The sequence below is a fragment of the Sarcophilus harrisii genome, chromosome 5 (genome assembly GCF_902635505.1).
Source record: "Sarcophilus harrisii chromosome 5, mSarHar1.11, whole genome shotgun sequence".
NCBI classification, from domain to species: domain Eukaryota; kingdom Metazoa; phylum Chordata; class Mammalia; order Dasyuromorphia; family Dasyuridae; genus Sarcophilus; species Sarcophilus harrisii.
The window spans coordinates 63,855,050-63,879,180 of record NC_045430.1 but is presented as its reverse complement, the minus strand read 5'-3'; the positions used below and the strand labels follow the sequence as shown (position 1 = coordinate 63,879,180).

The 24,131-nt window shown below is 38.8% G+C and overlaps 1 protein-coding gene across 3 annotated transcripts in view; it reads right to left on the bottom strand.

The window, feature by feature from the left end:
• Positions 1 to 24,131, bottom strand: part of LOC100928654 (cat eye syndrome critical region protein 2) — a 139,761-nt gene that overhangs the window by 104,174 nt on the left and 11,456 nt on the right. The window contains exon 1 of one of the 3 annotated variants that reach the window (XM_031939644.1): positions 13,804 to 14,561. The exons of the other annotated variants lie outside the window; for them this stretch is intronic. Coding sequence (XP_031795504.1) covers positions 13,804 to 14,028 — 225 coding nt within the window. The 5' untranslated portion in view covers positions 14,029 to 14,561. Of the gene's footprint in view, positions 1 to 13,803; positions 14,562 to 24,131 lie in introns of those variants that run through there. 3 annotated transcript variants of the gene reach the window in all.

The window sequence follows — 24,131 nt, the reverse complement described above, 5'->3', positions numbered from 1 at the left end:
GAGTAAAAGATTACCATCAAATCACAAAATCATAATTTTAAAAAGCAAATGACTAAAAGACTAAAAGATCTGGATTTTATAACTGTATGGAAACAGATAATAATGCAACTGAGACAGATTGAGGGACAAGCAGGTCTTCGGTTTCTAGCATCTTTCGTTTTCATCTCATAATTCTAGATCTGTGCTTTCTAACCCAGCAGGACAACCATTATCAGAAGCATCCACTTCCAAATGAAGCACGCTTTTCAAATCCTAGGTTGTTACATCACATTCTTGTACTTGGAGGAAGCCCAGATGGATCTCTCACACTGGATTGGACAGCAGGAGCTGATGGAGCTGTTCCAAGAAACCGAGCCACCATCTGCAGCCTTCTGTTAATCCTCTCTCCTTTTTATCTCCTCTCTCCTCCTCCATCTCCATCGTTTTTATTTACCCATTATACAAGTCACCAAAATCTGCATTACGAATAATACACTGTCTTTTCCTTTCCCTAAAAAGTCACACATCCAATTTGTACACAAGGACTCTTAAATACTACAGCAATTAAGAATATAAACTACTGCCTTCTTTCTATCATTCAATCAACATGTAATGCGTATGATTAATAAATATTTGGGATACTATTCCTTTCTCTTAATTTGGCATTCCCCGATACTTCTGACTCTTCTTACTACTGATCTCACCATAACTTCTGCTCCTATTTACTGATTCTACTGCTCTAGATCTGGCCAACAAACGTAAATTCCTATTCCCTTTATAATCGCTTGGCAGTTAAGGTGGCTGATACGGATGAATAGAGCACCAGATAGGGAATCAGGAAGTTCAAATTTGGCCTTAGATACCTATTAGCTGTTTGCCTCAGTTTCTTCTTCTGTAAAATGAGTAAGAAAAGGAAATGGCAAACCATTCCAGCAAGAAAACCCAAAATGGGGTCCTGTGGAGTTGGATGTGACTGAACAACAACAAATATAGTCTCTTGGCCAGAGATCAGGGAAGCAACTCTTATGAAGAGAACACTGATCACTTTTCTTCTACAGGTGATACAGAAAAATAAAGTCCTTAGCACTATGAAATGGTTCAGTATAAGTAAACAATATGGTTTTGTTAAAGAAATGAAGTTTTAACAAAATGGTTTACATCCTTTTTCCAGCTGAAACCTCCTCTCCTCTGTCTTGTTTCCTCCTTTAGAGTATGGGCATCCGGAGAACAGAGGCTACACTTTTTGCCTTTCTCGGTATCCCCTGCATGGCACACCACAGGAACCTGATAAATGTGCAATGAATGCATATATAGTAAGGGCTTAATAAATGCTTTCCTTCATTCTCCCTGACATTTCTGAACCTTGACTTCAGTTATTCAGTTTGAATAACTAGTCTCTCAGGTACTGACTAACTAGGTACTTAAGTTCAATCCTGCATAAAGGGAAATCCTGATTAAATTATTTCCTATTTTTAAGCCTTAGCTTTCTGACTATAATAACATATGATCACTAAGGTCCAAGGGATAGAAACAGTAAAATTTGGTCCACAGAGAATATACTATGGAGGAATTGTGAATTATGTCAACGTTTTAAAAAATCAATTTGGAATTATATACCCCAAAAGATAATAAACTGTACAAAATATTGTTTGATTCAGCAATATTGTTAGGCATATTAAACTAAGGAGGTTAAGAATAAAAAGAAAAGTTATGTATATGTGTATATGTATAAGAAGTACTTTTTATTACAGTAAAGGGGAAATAAAAGTGATATTCATCAAGTAGGAAATTACTCAACAAGTTGTTCATAGAAATGTAATGAATTATTATCACACCACAAGAAATGACAAATATGATCCATTCGGGGAAACATGTTTAAGCTTGTACGAAATGATGCAGAATGAAATAAGCAGAACCAGGAAAACAATTCACAGGATGATCACAATAATATGAATGGAAATAAAGTTTTGGCAAAAAAGTGATACACCAGAGATGAATGGTGATTTGAAGTCACAGAAATAAAAGGGAGGGGGGAGGGGAGAATCACTATATCTATATCTATATTCACAAAAGGAAAAAGGATTGATATTTCCAGAGGTCAGATGAGGATACATGCTACCCACCTTCTGAAAGAGACATGATAGAGTACAAAAAGAGACACATTTTTCTGGACGTGATCAATGTGAAAATTTTGCTTTTTTGATCGAATATACTTACTTGTTATCAGGGTTTTGTTTTTGTTTTTTCTTTTTAATTGCATGGATAAGGAAAAACTTATTTTTCATGCAGAAGTGAGTTATTTGGATAGCTATAACTGACTATAGGGCTATAATACAATTGATTACATTTAACGAAGTCAGAAGACCTGGTTTACACATTCTCAGCTAGGTAATTGTAAATAGGTTATTTACCCTTTTCATAACTCAAGTTTCCTGAAGAACAAAACTGAGGTAGTACCTGTTTTTATTTCAAGGTTGTTTGCAATGATTAAACTGAGAAATTTAGAACATTGTAATATGTCATGAAGTTTTATTAGAGCCTTGTGCGATATATAGCTGATGTTATAAAAAGTAATCAGTTGTAAATGATAGATAGCACAGTGCTGGGGCAGAAGTCAGGAAGATTTGGGTCATATCCTTACAAGTTTCGTGAATCCTGGGCAAATCACTTAACCTATGTATGCCTGTTTCCTCAATTATAAAATGTGTTGTTGGGAAGATCACATGAGGTAGCTTTTTGTAATGTACTTAGCATAACAATGCCTGGCCTATAATAAGTACTATATACTTACTACTTATTTAGGGGCAGTCCTTAAGTCAGGAGGAGCTGAGTTCAAATACGACCTCAGACACTTAACACTTCCCAGCTGTGTGATCCTGGGCAAGTCACTTAACCCCAATTGCCTCAGCCAAAAAAAAAAAAAAAAAAATTACATATTTAAATATTTGGATACATCCAAAAAGGTTTAATTATTGGGAATTAAAAAGTAGCTTGTTATACTTTTCTTTCATTTCTAAGGCCTAGAGTTTGAAGGGCGTCATTACAGGTAGATTTAAGCACATAACATCTTGTCAAAATGTTTAAAGTCGACAAAGTTAAACTATTCTCCTCTGGTAGTCAATATTCTTTTTTTTTTTTTTTTTTTTTTTTTTAAAGTATCTCAAGAACTCAAAAACTGTTTCTAAAATCACATTTTCTAACAATACCAACCAAACCCTAATAAAGATAGGTTTTTTTTTAACCCTCTCCATTTCAAATAAGTGCACCTTGGGCACACAGGGCAGTAAAGGGTTAATTTAATTAGTTCTGTGTATGCTCAAAGAATTACAAGCAACTTCATTTAATTATTAAGTAGCCAATTGGGTAATCTCTGTAGCTGATTAGTGCACTAATGAAATAATGTCTTCCAGTTCAAAGCTGTCATTCCAATCAGGAGACAGCCCTTCAATTGGAAGGAAAAGCTGGCAGGATTTCCTGGGGCCCACTCTGAATTTTGAGGGAGGGAAATGAATCTTCATATTTCATTCCTTTTCCATTAAAAAGCCAAAAGTTCTTAGCCTCTGACAGACAGAAAGCTGCAGTTCTCCGCATCCCCATTACCAAAGTCCTCCTCTGACACACCTTTGCTCAGGGTCAAATCCTCCCCAATAGGATTTAGAAGGTCATGGAGAGAATCCCTCCTAAAGCACCAACCTGTGGTCTTGACCAAGACCCGGATCTATGACCTTGAAAGCGAGATCTTCCTTGAGTAATGCTATTCTGCAAAGACAGACTACTTAGTTACTTCTTTAAAAAGGAAGCAAAAAAGCAAAATCAGAGGAAAGATTTTATCAATTTTTTTTTCCATCTACCCTTCCCTTACTTTACTTCCCCTTTCTTTTCTTCTGCTCCCATGTCACATACGGCTGTTTCAAGCCTGGGAGAAAATAAGTAGGTGGCATCTGTCACAGACGGCCAGAGTGTGGCTTCCTTTTAAACAAGGATTTCAAAATGAAATGACCCATTACAATGAGCACAGCTGCAAGAACTGGGACATTTCCACACAGCATCATGGAAAGGGAAGATAGGAAGAAAAAGAAAAAAGGTGACAATCTCATCCTAAGACCCAGGGGCTTGTCTGATTTTCTCTACTTGATATTGTATGTGTGTACAGACATTACTCACTCTTCACTTTCTACTCTTTTTTTTTCCATGAAAGTTTAGTTCTCCAACATAAGTGCTGTACAAAACATGTCACCCCCTACAATTATTTCTTAGGCTTTCTTTCTCTTCCTTTAAACTTAGGTCTTCCATCATTCTCCCTAGGGTTGGCACTAAAATTGAGATGAGGAGCTCCTATTAATACAAATGTTCCTATTCCCAGGGGTGGGGTAAAGCAGATTTCCTATTTGAAAGACTGTGTATGCAGTAGATTTCTAAGAGTTTTATTTTTGTTAAAAAAAAAATAAAAAGTTTGAAATAAGACAACATTTAAAATAGTTGTTTTTTTTTCTCCAACAGTTGAGAGCTTTGGAATGAATGTGTCTGAAACTGAACAAGATAGATTATTTTTGGTGGATTTATAATCTATATTACGAAGACAGGAGAGGGCAGAAAGTTCACTTCCAGTTTAAGGAAGGAAGGTTAGGGTTTTTCAGGTGAGATAGTTAAGGAACAACACCTCGAAAACATTTCTCAAGCATTTGTGTGTGGGAAAAAAACTGTATACCGTTATACACTGTATAATTGGAATAACCAATCTTTGTTTTTTTTTTAATTTAAAGCTTTTTATTTTCAAAATGCATACATAATTTTTGATATTCACCCCTACAAAACCCTGATTTTTCATTCCACTCCTTTCTTCCCCTAATCGGCAAGTGATCCAATATATGTTAAACATGTGCAAGGGAATAGCCAATTTTAAGGAAATGTGCCTCCCTCCTATCCTTGGAGAGGTAGGGGATTGTGATTATAGATAATGCATTCTTCTGTGTCAGCTGGATTGGCTAAACTTTTCCATTGTTAAAAGGGAAGAAGGTTCACTAGATGAGATGGACTTTCCAGAAATCACTATGATATAAAAACAAAAGACAGCAACAAAAAAAACTTTTTTTAAATGATAATGAATGATTAGACACAGGCTTGGTCTCTGCCAAAGAGCTTACCAGTCACTTCACTAATTCATAATAAGGAAAAATGAAGTCAATCTGAAGGTGATTGATAGGGCTCTTCTAAGGTACAGTATATATCAAAAATAATGAAATTTTAACTATACTATAAACAAAAATATAAAAATTAAATTTTATGGTATTATAAAATAAAGAGATAAAAGGGTAGAAGGAAGTACAATGTATTGATTTTGAAATCCTGGATATTCCACTTACTATTTACTTCTTTGTGACAACCTTGAGACTTCCTGGCCCTCATCTTCCTTATCTATAAAATCAAGGGGACAGAGTAGATTACTTATATGGATCTTTCTAACACTGAAGTTCAATTTTAATATGCCCATACTGGTGGGGGAGGGGGAAGCAAGAAGGGAATAAGTATTTATTATAATGCCTACTATATGCCAGGTACTATATTTTAAATACTTTACAAATATTAACTGATTTGATTGGGAAAATACTGTCCTGTATGTTTTCTGAGTCCAAATTCTAGAAAGTATTCTACCTTAGTCCATTCAAGCCCTGTTCCAGAGTAGTCTAGCATTGTCTATTCTGATTCCCTAACATATAATTTAGTATTTATTACTACCTCATCTTCTCTCCTCAACCAAAATATTTGTTAATTTATGTAAAACAAATTTAGACATAGAGAAATACAAAACTAATGAGCTTTGCCATATATGGATGATAGATATTTAATGTCAACACTCTATGTGAAATAAATTAGAAATTGGAAAGAATTAATCAGGTTTTTCTTGCCTTTTTTGATCTCCTTTGACACACCCCTTCTTCACAAGGCATCCTTTCCACTTTTAATACCTGTTTTCTCCTCCAAAGGAACACCCTTTATAACCCAGCCAGCACATTAATGCATCTAACTTAAGAAAATCCTACTTCGTTTAACTAGTAGAGACTCAATAGATCCTTTCGTTCAAAGACTATTTTGGGCCAGTCTTCATCTGGGCTACAATACTTAACACATATTAGCGATGCTCCAAATTTACTGGTGTCAGTTGAATAGCATAAAATAGCTTTCCTTTAACATCCTAAGAGTATATCCACCTAACAAAAGAATAAATACCCGGGTAGTCTCAATTACCCAAGGAAAAGAAAATGACTAATACTCATCTATTTTGTCCCAAGGGCAATCTCAGGAATAGCTATCAACTCCTGTTCACACATGGGCTATCAGCTGAAATTAGAAGAATGTAGCTCAGGAGAGATTTGCCACCAAGAATGGCACTGAGTTCAACTATAACTTCACTATGTTTCACAATTTTCCATATTTATTCTCCTCCGAATATCAAGCACCACAAATCAGTACACTTGTTAAACTAAGTTATCAAAGTATTTTAGGAAATAAGAGAAAAATGTCCTGGGATATTAAATTGTAGATCTGAGGGGGGAGAAAGAGACTAGATCATTTGGAATTTGTCTTATTAACATGGGTAAGATACACTCAATACCAATGAACACAGCTGCCCTATGGTCAGCATTCATTCATCAATTAATTATAGCTTTAACAATTTATTATTTAACAATTAACTTATTATTTTGTAGTTTAATAGTTATTTTATGGAGCTTGATGTTTTTTCTGCCCACGATCAGAGATTTGGGAGGTCCAATTTCACCAACTACAAGAGGATAAACATGTGTAATAAATGACTTCCAATCTGGTGGGATCCCCATTGCTAATCGAAACTTAATCCAGGACACTGCTGCAGCTGTCCCAGAAAATATCCTTTCAACAACCCAAAGGGAAAAAAGGGAGAGAAAGCAAACTTTAGGCGTTTTTTAATCCTCTCCGATTCAAACAGAATGAAGCAAAAACTTCACCACTGAGGTCTGCCTATTCAAGTGCACCAGATAACCCAAGATGGTTCAAAGGAAGCTTCATTAAGCATTACATCAGCAAGTGGCCTCAGAGATGATGCAATGTCAGCTATTTCTAAGACAGCAAAAGAACAACCCAATTTTTTCTTCTCTAAGTCTCCTAAATATCTTAAAATCCATTTGGCCATCATACATAATGAAATACTCAAAATGTATACATTTATTATTTTTCAACTTTAAATTATAAAAATCTATACATTTTTATTACTAAATTCCTTTCCTTAAAACTTTCTAGTTACAAAAGGAATCCTTCTGCATCAAGATAATTGTATATAAATATGTATGCCTATTTTGGATTTAACCTATATTTTTACCATGTTTAACATATATTGAGATTACATGCCATATAGGGGAAGGTTTGGGAGTTAGGGGGAAATTGGAACACAAGGTTTTCCAAGGGTCAATGTTGAAAAAATTATCCTTGCGTATGTTTTGACAATTAAAAAAAAAAAAGGAATCCTTATCATAAAAATTCAAATCCAAAACGAGCTTTTAAAAGAACCTCTCTCATGCTACTAATTCAGCAACAAAACAGCATCTCCCAGCTCTCTCCTCCACTTTGCCCTTCACTACATTAAACATAACTGGTAAATTCAGTTTATTCACTTTAGGGATATTCCTATTTAGGTACTAACAATTGGGGGAAACTGTGTTAATTCTACTAATATCAGATATTAGAAAAAAGGTTTGACCCTGACTCTTAGGATACAAAGCCAGTGACAATATCCCAGAGAGGCATTAAAAGACCAAAAAAACAAAAAACCTTCCAAGGGGATTGGAATATTATGCAACAGAGTTGCAGAAAGAAGCTACCTCCTCTCCCAAACACTGAACTCATGGCAGCGCTAACTTGGCAGACCTGCCACAGATGATAATTACAAAGCTCTTCTTATATTTTAAGATCAGGAAGCTAATCCCCCAAGTGTGCTGAAGCTCCCTAAGCCAGAGCTTCAGCAAGAGCTGTTCTACCAAGGGAGGAGACTCAGACAATGCTTCTCAGCCTCCTCTGTGACTGAATCCCTGTGTCCAGCCGGCTAGCACTCTTCCCAAAGTTCAGCATCCATTTCAGAGGCACTCTCTTTTGTTTTGCTTGATGGACAGACAGAACCACCAAAGGACCTAACCCCTCTCTTCCCCCATCTTTCCAGTTCTATTACCCGTTACTTCCCCTCAGTACTCTACACTGCTGCCAAACTGGCATATTTGCCCACCGCCACCAGCGTCTACACAGCCCTGAACGGCTTTCTCATTTTTCCTCTTAAAACTCCCTTGGGTGGTGTTCAGTTGTGTCTCTCATTTTTCCTTTTAAAACTCCCTTCTTGTCCAGTTATATCTAACTCTTCATGACACTGTGAACCATAATGTCCACAGGGGATTCTTAGCAAAGATACTGGAGTGGTTCACCATTTCTCATCAGGGTCAGACAGCTAGTGAGTGTCTGAGGCTGTATTTGAAGTATTTGAAGTCCCAACTCTGGGACTAGCAGTTGAGCTATCGCCTCTTAAAACCCCTAGTTCTCTAGAAGGCTTGCTCAAGTGTCAGCTCCTGGATTCCCTCTGTAGTTAGTATAAACACCCCAATTCCCCCATAACTATGCATTTACTTGGTATATATATCTATGAATAAAACATACAGAGGATGATCAGCTGTGAGTAACACAATTATTCTCAACAATACAATAAAACAAAACTATTCTGAAAGACTAGGGATGAAAACAAAATGGTGTTTGAATACAAACTGAAATAATATTTTTTAAATTTTATTTTTCTTGAGGTTTTTTTTTTTTTAACAACATGACTATTATGAAAATATTTTCAATGACTACACATGTATAACCTATACTAAACTCATATTTTTAATGGGGCAGGGATGTTGGGGGGAAAAGGAAAAGAATCTGGAACTTAAAGTTTTAAAAACAATGTTAAAAATTGTTTTTACATGTAACTGGGGAAAAATAAAATACTAAATAAATTTTCTTAAAAGATAAAATCACAAGATTAAAAGGAAGCCAAACATATTGAAATGGAAGTATCTAAATATTTTTTAAAATATAAAGATATTTTTTAAAAACTCACAATTCAGGTTAAGAATCCCCGATATCTAGTAGAACATAAATCCTTATTGGGAAGGATCGCCTTATTCTTATAATGAAGAAGTGCCCTCATTAGGTACTTCATTCCTCTAACACATTGAGGGTTTTTTTCCCTCCAATTCAGCCTCAGACACTTACTAGCAGTGTGACCCTGTGCACTGGAAGAACAGGTTCGATAGGTAAGAATTACCTGGGCACTGAACTAGTTTCTCTAAGGAAAAGGCTTTATTGTCTGTCATAAAGCAGCTCGGGAACAAGCAGCATCAGGAGATTGTCTGAGCTAAGGGGATACTTCAGAATGGGTATTTTATAGGAAAAGGTCCTTGCTCTTTGCCTATTAGTTAGACCTTCTCAAGGGAGAAGTTCACTTTTTAACCCCTGGCCAAATTTTGAGAAAAACAATATAAATAAAAACATGTAGCAGGACCAAGCTCCTTGCACCTGGGGGTATGGTTGACCATGGCCTGTTTACCACCACCCAAGCCCCTTGCCCCTGTCCTGGTGGGCAATAACTTGTTATTCTGCCCCTGTTCCCAAGTACAAACATAGGCCCTGCTGGGGCTTATTCCATTTCCCCACTTCTTGTTTTGGGAAGGGTAACAGGAATCAGGGAATAGGGATGTAGGCCTGTCATCTGTAACTACTTCGAGCTGGCCAGGAACGAAGAGGGGCACGCAGGATGCCTTCATTATGCTTCCTGAGCTGCTCTGAAGGCAGCTGCTGCTTCATCATGGAAAAGGGGATGGTTTGGGCCGCAGGAAGAGTGGATTTTGGCCCGATTTCCTACAGATGTTGCCCATGGGAGCCATCTTTAGGATTTACAACAAAACAAGTGAGGCTCCTGGCGGGATAGGGAGAATACGTGGGATCCCCAACAAAGGGGGGTATCCTAAGCTCTGGAAAGGTGATCTTCAGTTTGTTTACCAAACTTGGCAGGGAGTTCTGTAACAGATCTTCAGACCATGAGGGTGTTATGCAGTCTGACTATTTAAAAAAGGAACTGGTGAGATTTAGGGTAACAACCCCCTACTCTTAGATGAAAGGGGGAGCTATCATTACAGAAGCAGGATTGCCAGGACAGAGACAACAGGAGGTGAGGTTAAGCAGGTGTATGGTATCACTGGCTGCTAGAAATACAGGATGAAGGAAGTGAAGAACTTCCACTGTAGGTGCTGGGGAATAAACAGTGGACCGGTGGGATTTATACGCCAGCCAGAATCACAGGGATGAAAACCCTTAGTCTTGGCCATATCGAGTTCCTCTTGAGTATACTCAGGGGAAGCAGATAACCTTGGAAGGGAAGGGGAGGAAGAAGTTTTGAGTAGAGGGCAGGAAATATGGAAAAAAATCCCTGCATTTTGGGTAGCCTGGGCAGCAAGCTGATTGCCCCAGGACACCACAGAGTTATCGATTTGATGTCTCTTACAATGTGTGCCAGAAACCCCAGAAGGGTGGCAAGGAGGTCCATAATTTGAGGACCATGTTTATCAGGAGACCCACTAGAGATGAGAAGGCCCCATTCTTTCCAAGTACCCTCATAAGCTTGGAGGACATGGAAAGGAAAGCATACTTATGGAAGCATTTATTCTTCCCCAGTGTATGGGGGCCCTTGTTAAAGCTATACGTTTAGCCTTCTGGACTGAAGCAGATGGGCCAAGAGTGCCTGACTCAGTGGTGTCGTTGAGGGAATCCACCAAGTAACCAGAGTAGCAAGCTCCATTAAGAATCAAGAAGGAGGACCTGGGATCAGGTTAGGAGCTCAATGAAGAGCCAATGAGACCCCTTTGTCTCTAGGATGTGGGATATAAACAGTAAGGGGTTGTCCAAGGACTACTTGGAAGGCTCTTCTATGATGTACCTAGCTGCTGCTGGCCGAAGGCAGGAAGGCCAGCAGAGGGGACCCAGGGCTTTGGAAGTAGCTCACAGGACAAAGATCAGAGCCTAGGGACTGAACAGCACACCCTGGGCAGAGCCATGGCTTTCATCTACAAAAAGATAGAGGAGCAGAGTGACATTGGGGAGGGCTAAAGCTTAGATCTTGGAAAGGTCTGAAAGGGCCCTCATTCAAGGGGGGAGGCATCTGGTCCATGGGTAGTTTCAATGGCGATAGAAGAGACAGAGTGGGGAATGGCCACAGGTCTGCATAGAGCTTGTGGAATCCTACTGGGGTCCTCAAACTACGGCCCACGGGCCAGATGCAACAGCTGAGGACGTTTATCCCTCTCACCTAGGGCAATGAAGTTTCTTTATTTAAAGGCCCACAAAACAAAGTTTTTGTTTTTACTATAGTCTGGCCCTCCAACAGTCTGAGGGACAGTGAACTGGCCCCCTATTTACAAAGTTTGAGGACCCCTGTCCTAAGACATACAAGGATGGGGGCTGCCTTACGACATCCCGGTATGACATCCTCCCAAACCTCCAGGTTTACAAGATTTTGGAAAGGGAAGGTAGGAGAGGCAGGTGGTGGCACTGAGGGCCGGCTGGAGGAGTAACATAAACCAGAACCAAGCTTATACAGAAGGTCTTGGCCAAGCAGGGGACACAGACCAAAAGCTGATGGACAAAAGGTCTGTGCATCTCCTGTTCAGGGTTTGCCATCTAAGTGCACAGGGGACTGAGGGGAGGGAGGTCAGAACAGACTAAGTGCCTTCTGTAGCTATTAAGAAGGAGATAGACTTGTCCTCAACATCCAAAGTCACCCTTGGTTCAGCCACAGAGATGTTCAAGGAGGGAGCAGATTTCCTCCAGGGCTCTATCAGTCTAAGTCTTGAGGGTCTCAGGTGGCAGGAAGCTGAATAGCCAGCTTCATACTTCCTGCACATCCACCCTGGGGACAGTCCTGTTTCCAGTGTCCCTTGCAGTTATAGAGGGGGCAGGGTCCAGGAAGAAAAGAAAGTCTTGGGACCAATTCTATCTTTCTAACATTTAAAGCAAGAATTAGTGAGATGGGAATTGGTGGCCTTCAGTCTACCCCATCTCTTCCACCTTGTCCCTGTTATTACAAGGCCTTAAAGGTCACAATAAGCATTTCCCCAAGGAAGTTTTGGGGAACCTTTTCAAGTTTTTGAAGCTTCCGATGAATGTCCAGAACTGAATTTGAAATAAATCCATAACCCTCACCTGAGATTCGAGATCAAGATCAGCGAGCTTGACCACAGTGTCCTGCAGTTTGTCCCTAAAAGTGGATTTTCCTTGAAGCCCTCCAGAATCGATTTTCTAATCTACCCACATTTCCATGTTATGAGGTTCACTATTTCCAGGCAATCCATTGCCAAAGATTTTTAAAACAGCAGTAATCACTCCAATTACCACACTTCAGTTCAAATATGTGTTCTATAATCTCAGAAAAAACCCAATGCTTATCAGTTTTTTTCCCTAGACTTCTGCAACTTCCTTAAACCTGCTTAAACCCTCTTTTTACTTTTTGGACATCTCCCTTGTGGTTTGAAAACCCAAATCTTTATTATCTCCCACATTCTTTCTTAATCTCTGCAAACTTTTATTCAGACTCTTCCCTTTCCTTGCTACCTACACCTTCATTCTGCTGAATATTTAATGCTGGTATGCACCATCAGTCTTTCTCTTCCCTCCGGGGATCTCAGTAGTCCTTCATTCTGCCCAGCCTCCCCCACCTTCTCTTGGGGGATGGGGCAGCAACTGTTTCAAATCTCCACCTCCCTACCTCCAGCAGGAATTTTCCTACCTGCCAGGAAGGACTTTACTGCCTGGAGGGATCCTGGTGAGGAGCCCCTGCTGTCCCCCCTTTTTAGCACCTCCGGGGTTGCAGCAGCCTGGGTGCACTTGTATGGGACACTCACAACAAGGCTGATGGAGTGAAGCCTGGAGCCCCAGTGGGTGAGGGGGGTGCCCGGCAGGACCAGAGCAGAATGGCTGGCCTTGAGGCTCCATAGGCAAGAGGGGCCCAACAGAGCCTGGTGGGTGTAGAGAGCAGACTGGGGAGGTCTCCCTGGATAAGGAAGAGGGTGGAACAGAGGAGTTGCCCCAGGTTTAGGGGCCAGCAGGACTGGACACTACAGGAGGGGGAAGAATGAAAGCCTTAAGCCCATCATGGGACCTGGAAGGGGAAGAAAGGGGACATCTCTAACGGTGGCTAAAAGCATTAGGACCCATATTCAGGCAACTTTCCCGATTTCCTAAATCAGTGGTCCTCAAAGTGTAGTCCAAAGAATTGTTGGGGTCTCTGATATCCTTTCAGAGGGTCTACAAATTCAAAATTATTTTTTATTTCTAATATAGTAAATAGCTATAAATATAACCCATGTGAACAAAAACTCTTTGGACAAATCCTCCAGAGTTTTTTTTAACATGAAGATACTGAGAACAAAAGTTTGAGAACCACTGTCCTAAATCGTTTGGGAGCCAAATGTTATTACAAAAGAAAGCCCTACTCTTCTTCCTCAGATCCTGTTCTGCCGTTCTAGGGTGTCCCTCCGGGAGCAAGAGGGCCCAAATCAAAAGACATCCCAGGAGCAGGGCTTGGGCATCCCAAAGGTCCAGCACAAGAAAAATACATTCTAGCTGAGGCCTCCCCCAGGACAAAACAAGGCAGAAGCACAGGGCACACCCATGAGGTTCAAGCCCCGTCACTCCTCGGGCAGAGGCTCCCACAGGAGGCCCCAAAGTCAGAGGAGATAAGGGAGAGGGAACCGAGGAGGAAGGGCAGGGACTTACCGATCCTGGGGAGAGGATGAATTCAGAGCAATCTCTAGAGAAGGCAGTCGGGGGTGGCCGAGAGAGTCCAAGGGACCAGCTCTCCAGCGCCGCCCCTTCCTGGGGCACCAACAGTGATGCAGTGGGAGAGCAGGTTGGAGAGGTAAGAATTACCTGGACCCCACACTGTTTTCTCAAAGGAAAAGACTTGCTTGCTACACAAAGCAGCACAGCACCAAGCAGCATCCGAAGACTGGACCACCTAAGGGGGTACTCCAGAGTATTGTACGGAGAAAGATGGGGGGTTGGGGGGGAAGAGAGATATTTACTCTCTGCTCATTGGCTAGACCCTCTCAAGGGAGATGTTTTCTTCTTAACCATTGGCCAAATTTTTAGAAAAACAAAGAATAGAAACATGTACCCAAGCTCCTAGCACCTGGCTTTGTGTGGTTAGCCATGTGGTTTAACCACAACCCAACCTCCCTGCACCTGCCCTCAAAGGCAACAACTTGTTTTTCTCCCCTTACCCCTAACTACAGAGGCCCTGCCCATTCCACCCTGGGTAAGTCACTTAACCTGACTGACCAACAACCCCGTGAACATAATGCACTGACCTCTCAGGGGTGTCGGGGAATCAATGAGCTTAGTGCAATGCCTGGCACACACAGCAGGCAATTAAAAATGCTTATTCCTTCCCTCCCTTCTAGGAGCACAGGGAGGCAATGTGAGGTTCTAGACTGAAGGGTCCTCAAACTACGGCCCGCGGGCCAGATGCAGCAGCTGAGGACGTTTATCCCCTCACCCAGGGCAATGAAGTTTCTTTATTTAAAGGCCCAAAAAACATGTTTTTACTATAGTCCGGCCCTCCAACAGTCTGAGGGACAGTGAATTGGCCCCCTATTTAAAAAGTTTGAGGACCCCTGTCTAGAGAGTAAACAGAAACTAAGACTAGAACCCAGATGTTCCTAACTCAGAAGGAGGTTTCCATTCTGCACTACACAATGGGAACTAGAACAGGAGGCACTTAAATGTTGACACAGATCAATACACATACTGGAAATATCTTCAGAATTACAGTTAGATAGAGACTTCGTAGTCACAATTCAAGAAAAGTAAATTTTCTAGTGGCAAAGTTTTATCCTATTTGGTAGCTACTAAGAAAGGAAAGGACTATAAAAACACTAAAGATGGATTAAATCAGGATTCTTGGGGATAAAGAACTTAAAAATATTAAAATATTGTATATAGTTGGTAATTATGCTAATTTACAAGTGGAGGACATGGATCTTGGCTAAAAAAAAAAAGTTTTCTTGAGGTACCTCTTTCTCCTTCACCAATATATTTCTTCAGAGAATAAATGGAGTATATCAAGGTAGTGCAAGAGCTAGAGAACCAGACCAGGAGCCAGGAAAGACTTGACTTAAAATATGGCCTTGAGACATTTTAGACACCTACTAGCTATGTGGCCCTGGGCAAGTCACTTAACTTTTGCCTCAGTTTCCTCATCTATAAATTGGGGATATTATAATAGCACTTACCTCCTAGGGTTGTTGTGAAGATCAAATGAAATAATAATTGTATAAAGGTAAGTTTGTTATTATAAGTAATTTGGACACTCATTTCTTTACTATGCACTCTCCTTTAGCCATTTCCAATATTAACTAATGCTACCATTCTACTGAAGCTTTCTCTGCAATTCAGTGACTCTGGACCTCTTTCCTATTCTCCACACCTGGAATACTCTCCCTCTTCTTGTGTCTATTTCCTGACTTCCTCAACTCCCAGTTAAAATGCCACCTTCTACAAGAAGCCTTTTCTGATTCCCCTCAATGCTAACATAATTCTTTCTGTGAATTATTTCCAATGTATCCTCTATACATTTTGTTTGTACAGAGCTGTTTACATGTTTTCTCCCTCATTAACCAGTACTCCTCCAGAGCAGGGCCTGCATTTTTAGTTTCTTTGTATTCCCAGGGTTTAGCAGAGTTCCTGGAATATAGTAGGCACTTAACAAATACTTAGTGATTGTTTTCAAGGTTACCAAAGACCTTCTTTCTATACATCAAATAATCCAAGAGCCTTTTCTCAATGCTCATTCTCCTCCTCTTGGGTGGTCCCCAAGTTCAGTCATGATCCTGACTAAGTCCTTAGCCACATTACTGAATTTTAGAAGTAGAAGGTTTGGAGATTATCCGAAATAGAGATCCAGATTAGTTATTTCCTAAAATCAAATGACCAAGTTAGCCGCAGAGCTGAATCCAAGCCTCCTGATTTCCAATAATTTGCTCTTTCCTATGCTGTTCTTAAAAGGCTGTTCAACTATCTGTCATCTCTACCTGAATGACTCTCAAAAATATCTATCTTCAAAAATTTGTAGATGATTATCTTTACTTCAGTTTAACTCTATGCCTTTGAATTCCTTACATGGGCTGCCCTGCCCTCTCCTTTTCACCTCTTAGAAACTCTGGTTTCTTTCAGAACTTGGCACAGGTACCACCTTCTCCCAATCCCTCCAAGCTGCTAATGTTCTCTTCCCCAAAATTACTTTGATTCAATTTGGATGTACTTATCTATGTAGAAGTAATCAGTCTCCCTTGATAGAATGTAAGATGCTTGAGAGAAGGAACTGTTCATTTTTATTTATCTCTAATACACAATTCAGGGCCTAGAAATGGCAAACAGAGGAATCAGGTAAAATATCTTACCCAATATGGCCCCTAAATGAACCTAAAAGGGAGTTGGAGTGGGTTTATGGGGTAAAATATTCTATGAATGGGGGTCAGCATGTGCAAATGCATCAAGTTGTATGCAGAAAAGTAAGTAAACCAGTGTGACAGATATGGAGGGGGAATGAGGTGTGATCTGCCTGGAAAGAGAAATTGAAGGCAGGTTGAAAAGGGATCCAAATAGATCATTATATACTTCAACAACAATACTATATGATGACCAATTCTGATGGACGTGGCCATCCTCAGCAATGAGATCAACCAAATCATTTCCAATGGAGCAGTAATGAACTGAACCAGCTACAGCCAGCGAAAGAACTCTGGGAGATGACTAAGAACCATTACATCGAATTCCCAATCTCTATATTTTTGCCCACCTGCATTTCTGATTTCCTTCACGGGCTAATTGTACAATATTTCAGAGTCTGATTCTTTTTATACAGCAAAATAACGGTTTGGTCATATATACTTATTGTGTATCTAATTTATATTTTAATATATTTAACATCTACTGGTCATCCTGCCATCTGGGGGAGGGGGTGGGGGGAAGGAGGGGAAAAATTGGAACAAGAGGTTTGGCAATTGTGAATGCTGTAAAGTTACCCATACATATAACCTGTAAATAAAAGGCTACTAAATTAAAAAAAAAACAAAAGGAATCCAAATACCAAACAAGGACTTTTATTTTATCTTAAAGAAAATGAGTAATAATTAAATTTTTGTTGAATAGGGCACTACTAAGACCCGTTTTAAGGAGTATCAGTTGGCAACTTTGTAAAGGATGGATTGAAATGGAGGAATGAAGGTCAGGGGATCCATTTGGAGAATACTGCAATAGTCAAAATGAGGGGTGATAAGGAAATAGACTAGAGTGTTATGGTGTGAAGGGAAAAAAAGAACCAGATGCAAGAAGAAGAGAATAGATAAGAATTGATTGGGAGAGAGGGGAATAATGAATGAAGGAAGAATGGAGAACCAGGAACTAGAACAGAAGTACCCACAACAGGAAGAGAGGATAGGCCAAAGAGTAGGAAGTATTACCACTGAGGGTTTGAAATGCCTAGGAGACATTAAAGTGGCCCTGCCCAATGGGCAGTTTGAGGACACAAGGGGCGGATAGAGGAGTCACCTGAATGGATGATAGCAGAGTCCTTGGGAGCTAATAAGGTAATAAAAAGAGAAGACAAGGGCAGGGGCCCAGACCAGAATTAGGAGGGGACCAGCGTTGAACTTGCATCGGAGACAAACAGGAAGAGAACCAAGATAAGTACCAAAAGGGAAAATCCAAGTCAGCAGTGCCACATGCTATAGAAAGGGCCACAGGCTATAACAATAAAGTGATTCCTGATTACCTTGAGGAGGAATGTCAGCCAAGTAGTGGAGTGGAAATCAGATTACAAAGAAGTGAAAAGGGAGGAGTGAGAAAGTAGAGGCAATGAGAAATCCCTCTAGGAATGTGACTATGAAAAAACAGATTACTGTCTGGGAGTGTGGTGGGTCATAGATGGGAGAGATCTGTTAGCTGGTAGCAGAATTAGGGGGAAAAACACCCCATAAGACTAATCAAAGAGAGAGCAAGAAGATGGAGGGATAATTCTGAGGTGACTGAAGAAGAGAACGGAGGAGGAAGATGGATGGCCTCAACTTTTCCCAGTGGAAATGCAGTATGGCCCAGTCTGTAGATGGAGGGCCTGCTACTTGGGGTCAATGCTCAAGGCCTACCTCGGACCTTCACTGGACCCCAGCTCCTCGTCTGTATGGGGGTATGGGGAGGGATGGCCTTTCAGTGGAAAATCCCTGGGTGCTGAGGCTCTTTAATGAAAGAAAGAGGGAGATGGCGGAGTGAAGTACTTAGGAGGAGAAGAAAAGGCTGGACAGTCACAGGGAAATGTCCAAAGTCAGGGACAATGGGAGATGAGCCATTGACAGCTGGAAAGAATATGAGAACTTCTACTAAAATGTAGTTGTATTTAAGAAGAAAGTGATCAGCTAGATGGCCCAATGGGTAGAGCACCAGCCCTGAAAAGTCAGGGGGACCAGAGTTCAAATATGACCTCACAGACTTAACACTTGCTAGCTCTGTGACCCTGGGTAAGTCACTTAACCCCAATTGCCTCAGGGGGGAAAAAGGGGGAAGATTAATCTTGGTTAATATTTAATATATGCTCACATAATTTCAATGTCAGTCACTTATATAGTCTAAGATCAGGTGACAGTGACAAGCCATTCATTTCATTTTTAGCCATGTTATAGCTGAATATTAAAACCAATCATACTCAATCAAATGGGTATAAAGAGACTTGTTGTTTAGTCTTGTCTGAATCTGAGGTTTCCTTCTCCAGCTCGTTTTACAGAAGAGGAAACTGAGGTAAGCAAAGTGCTGTGACTTGTCCAAGGTCATCCAGCTTATAAGTGTCTGATGCTAAATTAAAACTAGGCCCTTCCTGACTCCAGGCCCAGAGCTCCTGTGCTACAAGCTACCCCTCAAAAGGATCAGCTATTTTCAGTTTGCTTTTTTTTAAAAACTACTAATCCTAATAAAATGCCAATAGTTAAAAAGATGTGAGCAAAGAAAAAAACATATATATGGATTGAAGATAATACTAATACTACAAGCATAAAAAAAAAAGAGCTGATGCATCTGACCCGTTGTCAAAAAAAGAGAGCAAAATTACCAAAAATAATTACTAAGTTATATGAAATATGGATTTACAGCTATTATCATTAAGGATAAGCCTCCTCTTAAATGTAGATTATGCTTTAAGAGTAGCTAATGATACTAAGCCATCATTAGAAAGATATTTAAAGCTTAATCTTTTGTTTACTCAATCAACAAGGATTTATTAATCTTTTATATGGCAAGTGATGTCCATACAATAGGACCATAACTGAAATCTGTCACCTCTGAAAACTTTTATCTTATCACTTAAAAAACCCAGTTATTTTCTAACCTATTTAACAAATCTTCCAAGCTAAGAATTTCAATGGGTTTTGAGCCCATTTATGATAAATAAAAAAATACATTCTTTTTCAATTAGTTTTCAAAAATTGGTGGATACTAGAGAAGAATTTATTGAATCTTTAAAAAAATACACATATATGTATATAAAATCAGTGGAAGAGATCAGCGATCTCTGATACTACTATTATAATTATTTTGGGTCACCATGAATCACCACTAAATCAAAAGTATCATGATTTATAAAGCACAAGCAATTAATACTGTTTTTCATCCAGGATCTCTGTAAGGTTCCCATTAAAACCAAGAACAAATGAAATAATATATTGTACAGTTCTTTGAAGCTTTGTAAATGTCATTACTATTATTATCAAATATTAAGGCAAAAAGTCTAGAATTAAACTTATTCTATAACTAAGATTGTTCAAATGATACCTGTTCAAATATATAACATTTTAAGTGAGAAGTAAAAGGGTTTTATGCTATTAATAAAATAAGAAATTTCTTTGAAATATTTTTTATTTCACGTTAACCTTAATTTCCTTAGTTTCCTCATTTACAAAATGAAAGGAAGGAGTAAATGGTTTTTGAAGTCTGTCCTAACTTTCTACATTAATGATTGTATGATCTTTCATCTTTTTAAAATACATATTTTCATATATTTTATCACATATTCAGGTAATTGCACATGTATCAACATACCTTAATTTTATTGCTCTTCACTTAATTGTTCATCTATATCATTTTTCCAACAATACTTCAAACTTTTTCATTATTATCGTATCTGGTATAGTAATCTGTGATTAGTGATCTCTGATACTATTACAATTGTTTTGAGGCATCATGAACCACCACTAAAGAAAGTTTTCTGTTCAACCTGCTACACAGACCTGCCATTTCTCTTCTCTTTTCCATTTCAGGCCTCCCTATTCCCTAAAAAAGACTATTTAAGAATATTACATTAAATTAATTGATAAAAAAGCTGCAACGTTTTAAGAGGATTTGGCTTCAATTTTAAAAGGAATCCTACAGTAGACAAAATGCTTTCAAACACTGTCACCTGCTACAGAGAAATCTTTTGTGAAAGAAAAAGCCAATGGATGCAGCAAACTTCATTCTTGTCTTATTTTAAGAAATTGCCATAGTCAGTGTCAGTAATCATCAACATCGAGATAAGCCCCTCTACCAACAGAAAGGTTGCCATTTACTGAAAGTTCAGGTGATGGTTAGTAGTTTTAGCAAGAAAATATTTTAAAATTAAAATTATGTTCATTTGGGGAAGCATAATACTATTGCACACTTAATATGCTACAGTATAATGTTAACTTTTATATGTCCTGGGAAACAAAAAAAAAATTCATGTGGCATGTCATAGTGCAAAATTAGCTCTTTCTGCAGTGGAAGTGCACTTTGATTTTCCTGACTTAGGTGTGTCCTGTTCCCATATCAGAATATGTTCCCCTTTTAGAATGTTTTCTAAAATTGAACCTGCAACATCTAAGATATGCTTTTATATGTAAATTTTACAAGGATGCAGAGTTTGGAAACAATGTTTGTTAAGCTCGGAAACAGATCGTGAAAGTCTTAAAAGGACTGATAAGGGCCAAATTGATGTTAGATAACAGAAACTGGTAGAGGAAGTAGTCAGCAAGCAAAGCTGTGATTTCTTCCAGTTTAAGTAAGTAGGGATGGTGGTGGTAAATAATACAGGGCTAGGACATGGAAACATTAATTAGTGGGGCAAAAAATTTCAGCAACCGAGGACATATAAAGCTAATATCCTTACCTAAGATGTTCTGAGATTTAAAAATGAGGAAAGTGACCAGAGTACACACTGGGAAGAAGCCAGAACAAAGTAGTAATTTGTCAAAATATTTTATCTTATTACTGGTTTTATAAAATGAAATCATCAATGCATGAAACAGATTTAGGTACTTAAGAAATAAGCAAACAGCCTAGTGTTGATAAATCCCATTAGCTACTAGGATAAAGATTTATTATTTGACAAGTACTACTAGAAAAACTGTTAAATCAGTGGACCAGAAACTAGGTATAGACCAACCTCTGAAAAAAGTATTCCAAGATAAGCTTCAAATGCATACATAGTTTAGAGATAAAGGATGCCATAAACAGATTTTCTCACACACCTATAGTTATGGAGAACCATTCAAGAGTTTAACAAAAGGCTATGCCCTTTTCCCAGAAGTTAAACTTTTGAATATATTAAAATTAAAAAGTTTTTGGATAATGAAGCTAAATAAGTCTCATTTTCAAAATATAAAGGGAACTAATTTAAATATACAAGAACAAGAGCTTCTTGCCAAGATGGAACCATTCCTGGAACCCTCAGCAGCAGGGAGTCTGAAGCTGAATCACTTGAGCTTTGAGCTTCCATAGTTTTTTTTTGGTTTGTTTGTTTTTGTTTTTATCATGGATTAGCTTCTTTTTTTTTTTTAATCAGATATGGCACCAAATCTGGGAGTTCTAAAAATAAAAGGGGTCACTAGGGAGAGTCAAAATGGCTCAAATCAGAAAAGTTAAAACTTCCAAGCTGGATAAGGTAGGATCAGGTCTCTGAGTGTCCAAGGCTCTTTTAACCTGGGCTGCAGAGTGAGACACAAAACACAAAGAGACAGTCCACAATAGATATGGTCAAGGACATTAACAGATAACCTTCAAAGGAAAAAATACAATCAATAGTCATTTGAAAAATATTGCAAATCACTAATAGTGAGAAAAATTTAAAAGAACTCTTGGGAAAACTGACAAAAAAAGGAAAACGATCAATGTTAGAGGGGCTAAAGAAAAAAATGGGCACATTCCGGGCCTCCTAGTGGAGTTGAGAGTTGTTACAGCTATTTTAGAAAGCAATTTGGAACTCTGCCACTCAAATTACTCAATTGTTTATGCCCTTTGACCCAGTGATATCACTACTAAATCAACAAAAGAGGAAAGAGACCCCTATATACAAAAATATTTATAGTAGCTTTTTTTTGGTAGCAAAAAACTGGAAACTAAATGGGTGGTCCTCAACTAGAGTATAGTTGACCAAATTATATATATATATATATATATATATATGATATAATTGTCCCCTGAGAAGTAATATTTTGCTTGATTATACATATATTTACAAGAGTTTTATTTTTCTTATTCTTTAACAAGGAAGAAGTGGAAGATTTTTTTGCTAATTTAAAAAGCAAGTCTTTCCTTGAATACCTCTGGTGTCAAGGAACCATTACTTTTCAGAGAGCTCTAATTATTACAAAGTTTCTGACAGTGCCTACATTTGCCAACTTCTACCCATTACCCGAGGGACCAAAAGATTCTAATTCTTCTTCCACATGACAATTGTCATTTGCCTAATTCTAGACACTATGTTCCTCTGACTGTAATCTAAAATCATGTTGTCTTTTTTTGGCTGCCATTACACCTGACTAATTAAACTGGCAACATACTAACAACTCCAGATATTTGGATAACTTTAGGTGTCTAACGACTTTAAATCTATAACCTTATGAATCACTGCCCAGTAATTCCTGTCCTGTCATCTACTTGTGGAGGTGATTTTTTAAAAGAAGAATAAATAAAAAATAAGTGATTTAAGTTATGTGTCAGGTACAGTGCTAAGCTCAGGGAAAAGAATACATTCCCTGATTTAGAGGAACATATTCTGATATGGGAACAGGACACACCTAATTCAGGGAAATCAAAGGGAAAGTGAGTGAGCCATAGGGTAGGAGGGGGGAAAGTAATGAAATTAGGTCTCTGGCAGCATAGTATGACCTAGAGCAGATGGACAAGTCTGGGCTGGACACGAAGGATTCTTACTAGTTAAAACCTGATGATGCAGAAGCAGGGTTCCCTCCTGGAAATGAGCTGGAGCCAGATAATGATGGGAGAGCTCTTTATTCTCTATAAAATGGTATTATCTACATATTTGGGGAAACTGGCCCTTAACCAATGTATTATCATGTCAGCATCTCTCCCTTCACATATACACATGCTCAAGCTTTGTATCAACTCTAAGTTTGCTAAACATGCCATCTACCCCTTTATACAGTCATTGAGAAAAATACTAAACAGCACAGGGCCAAGCACAGATCACTAAAGACCCTCTTTCCACTTACTCACTGGATCTATTTGTCCCATGGAATCTTTCACCCATTTATGAATCTACTATTGTCTAGCCATATCTCCGCCTTATTCACAAGAACATGAAAGACACTGTCAAAGGCTTTGCTGAATTCTAAGTAAATTATATTGATGTCTTTCTTTTGCTTTACTACTCTGGAACCCCATCCAAAAAAGAAAATAAAATTAGCCTGCCATGACTGCTTCTTGATAAGTCCAAGTTGACTTTCTGGGATCACTACTTCCTTTCCCAGGGTTCGCTGCTTTCTTTTGTAGGGTTCACTAACCATTTAAGCTCTTTTAGGATTTTGCCAAAAATCCCAAGTCAAGTTCTCTGACCTAGTTTGTAGACTCCTTTCCCTTCTTGTTTTTGAAAACTGGGACAAAATTTGCTCTTCTTTGGTCCTGGGAGACTTTTTCCCACAATATTACAAAGATCACAGCCAGTGGTCCTATCTGCCAGTTCTTTTAGCATGGTGGCAAATAATTTGTTTGAGCCTGATGACCTTGAATTTCTTAAGGGCATTTAG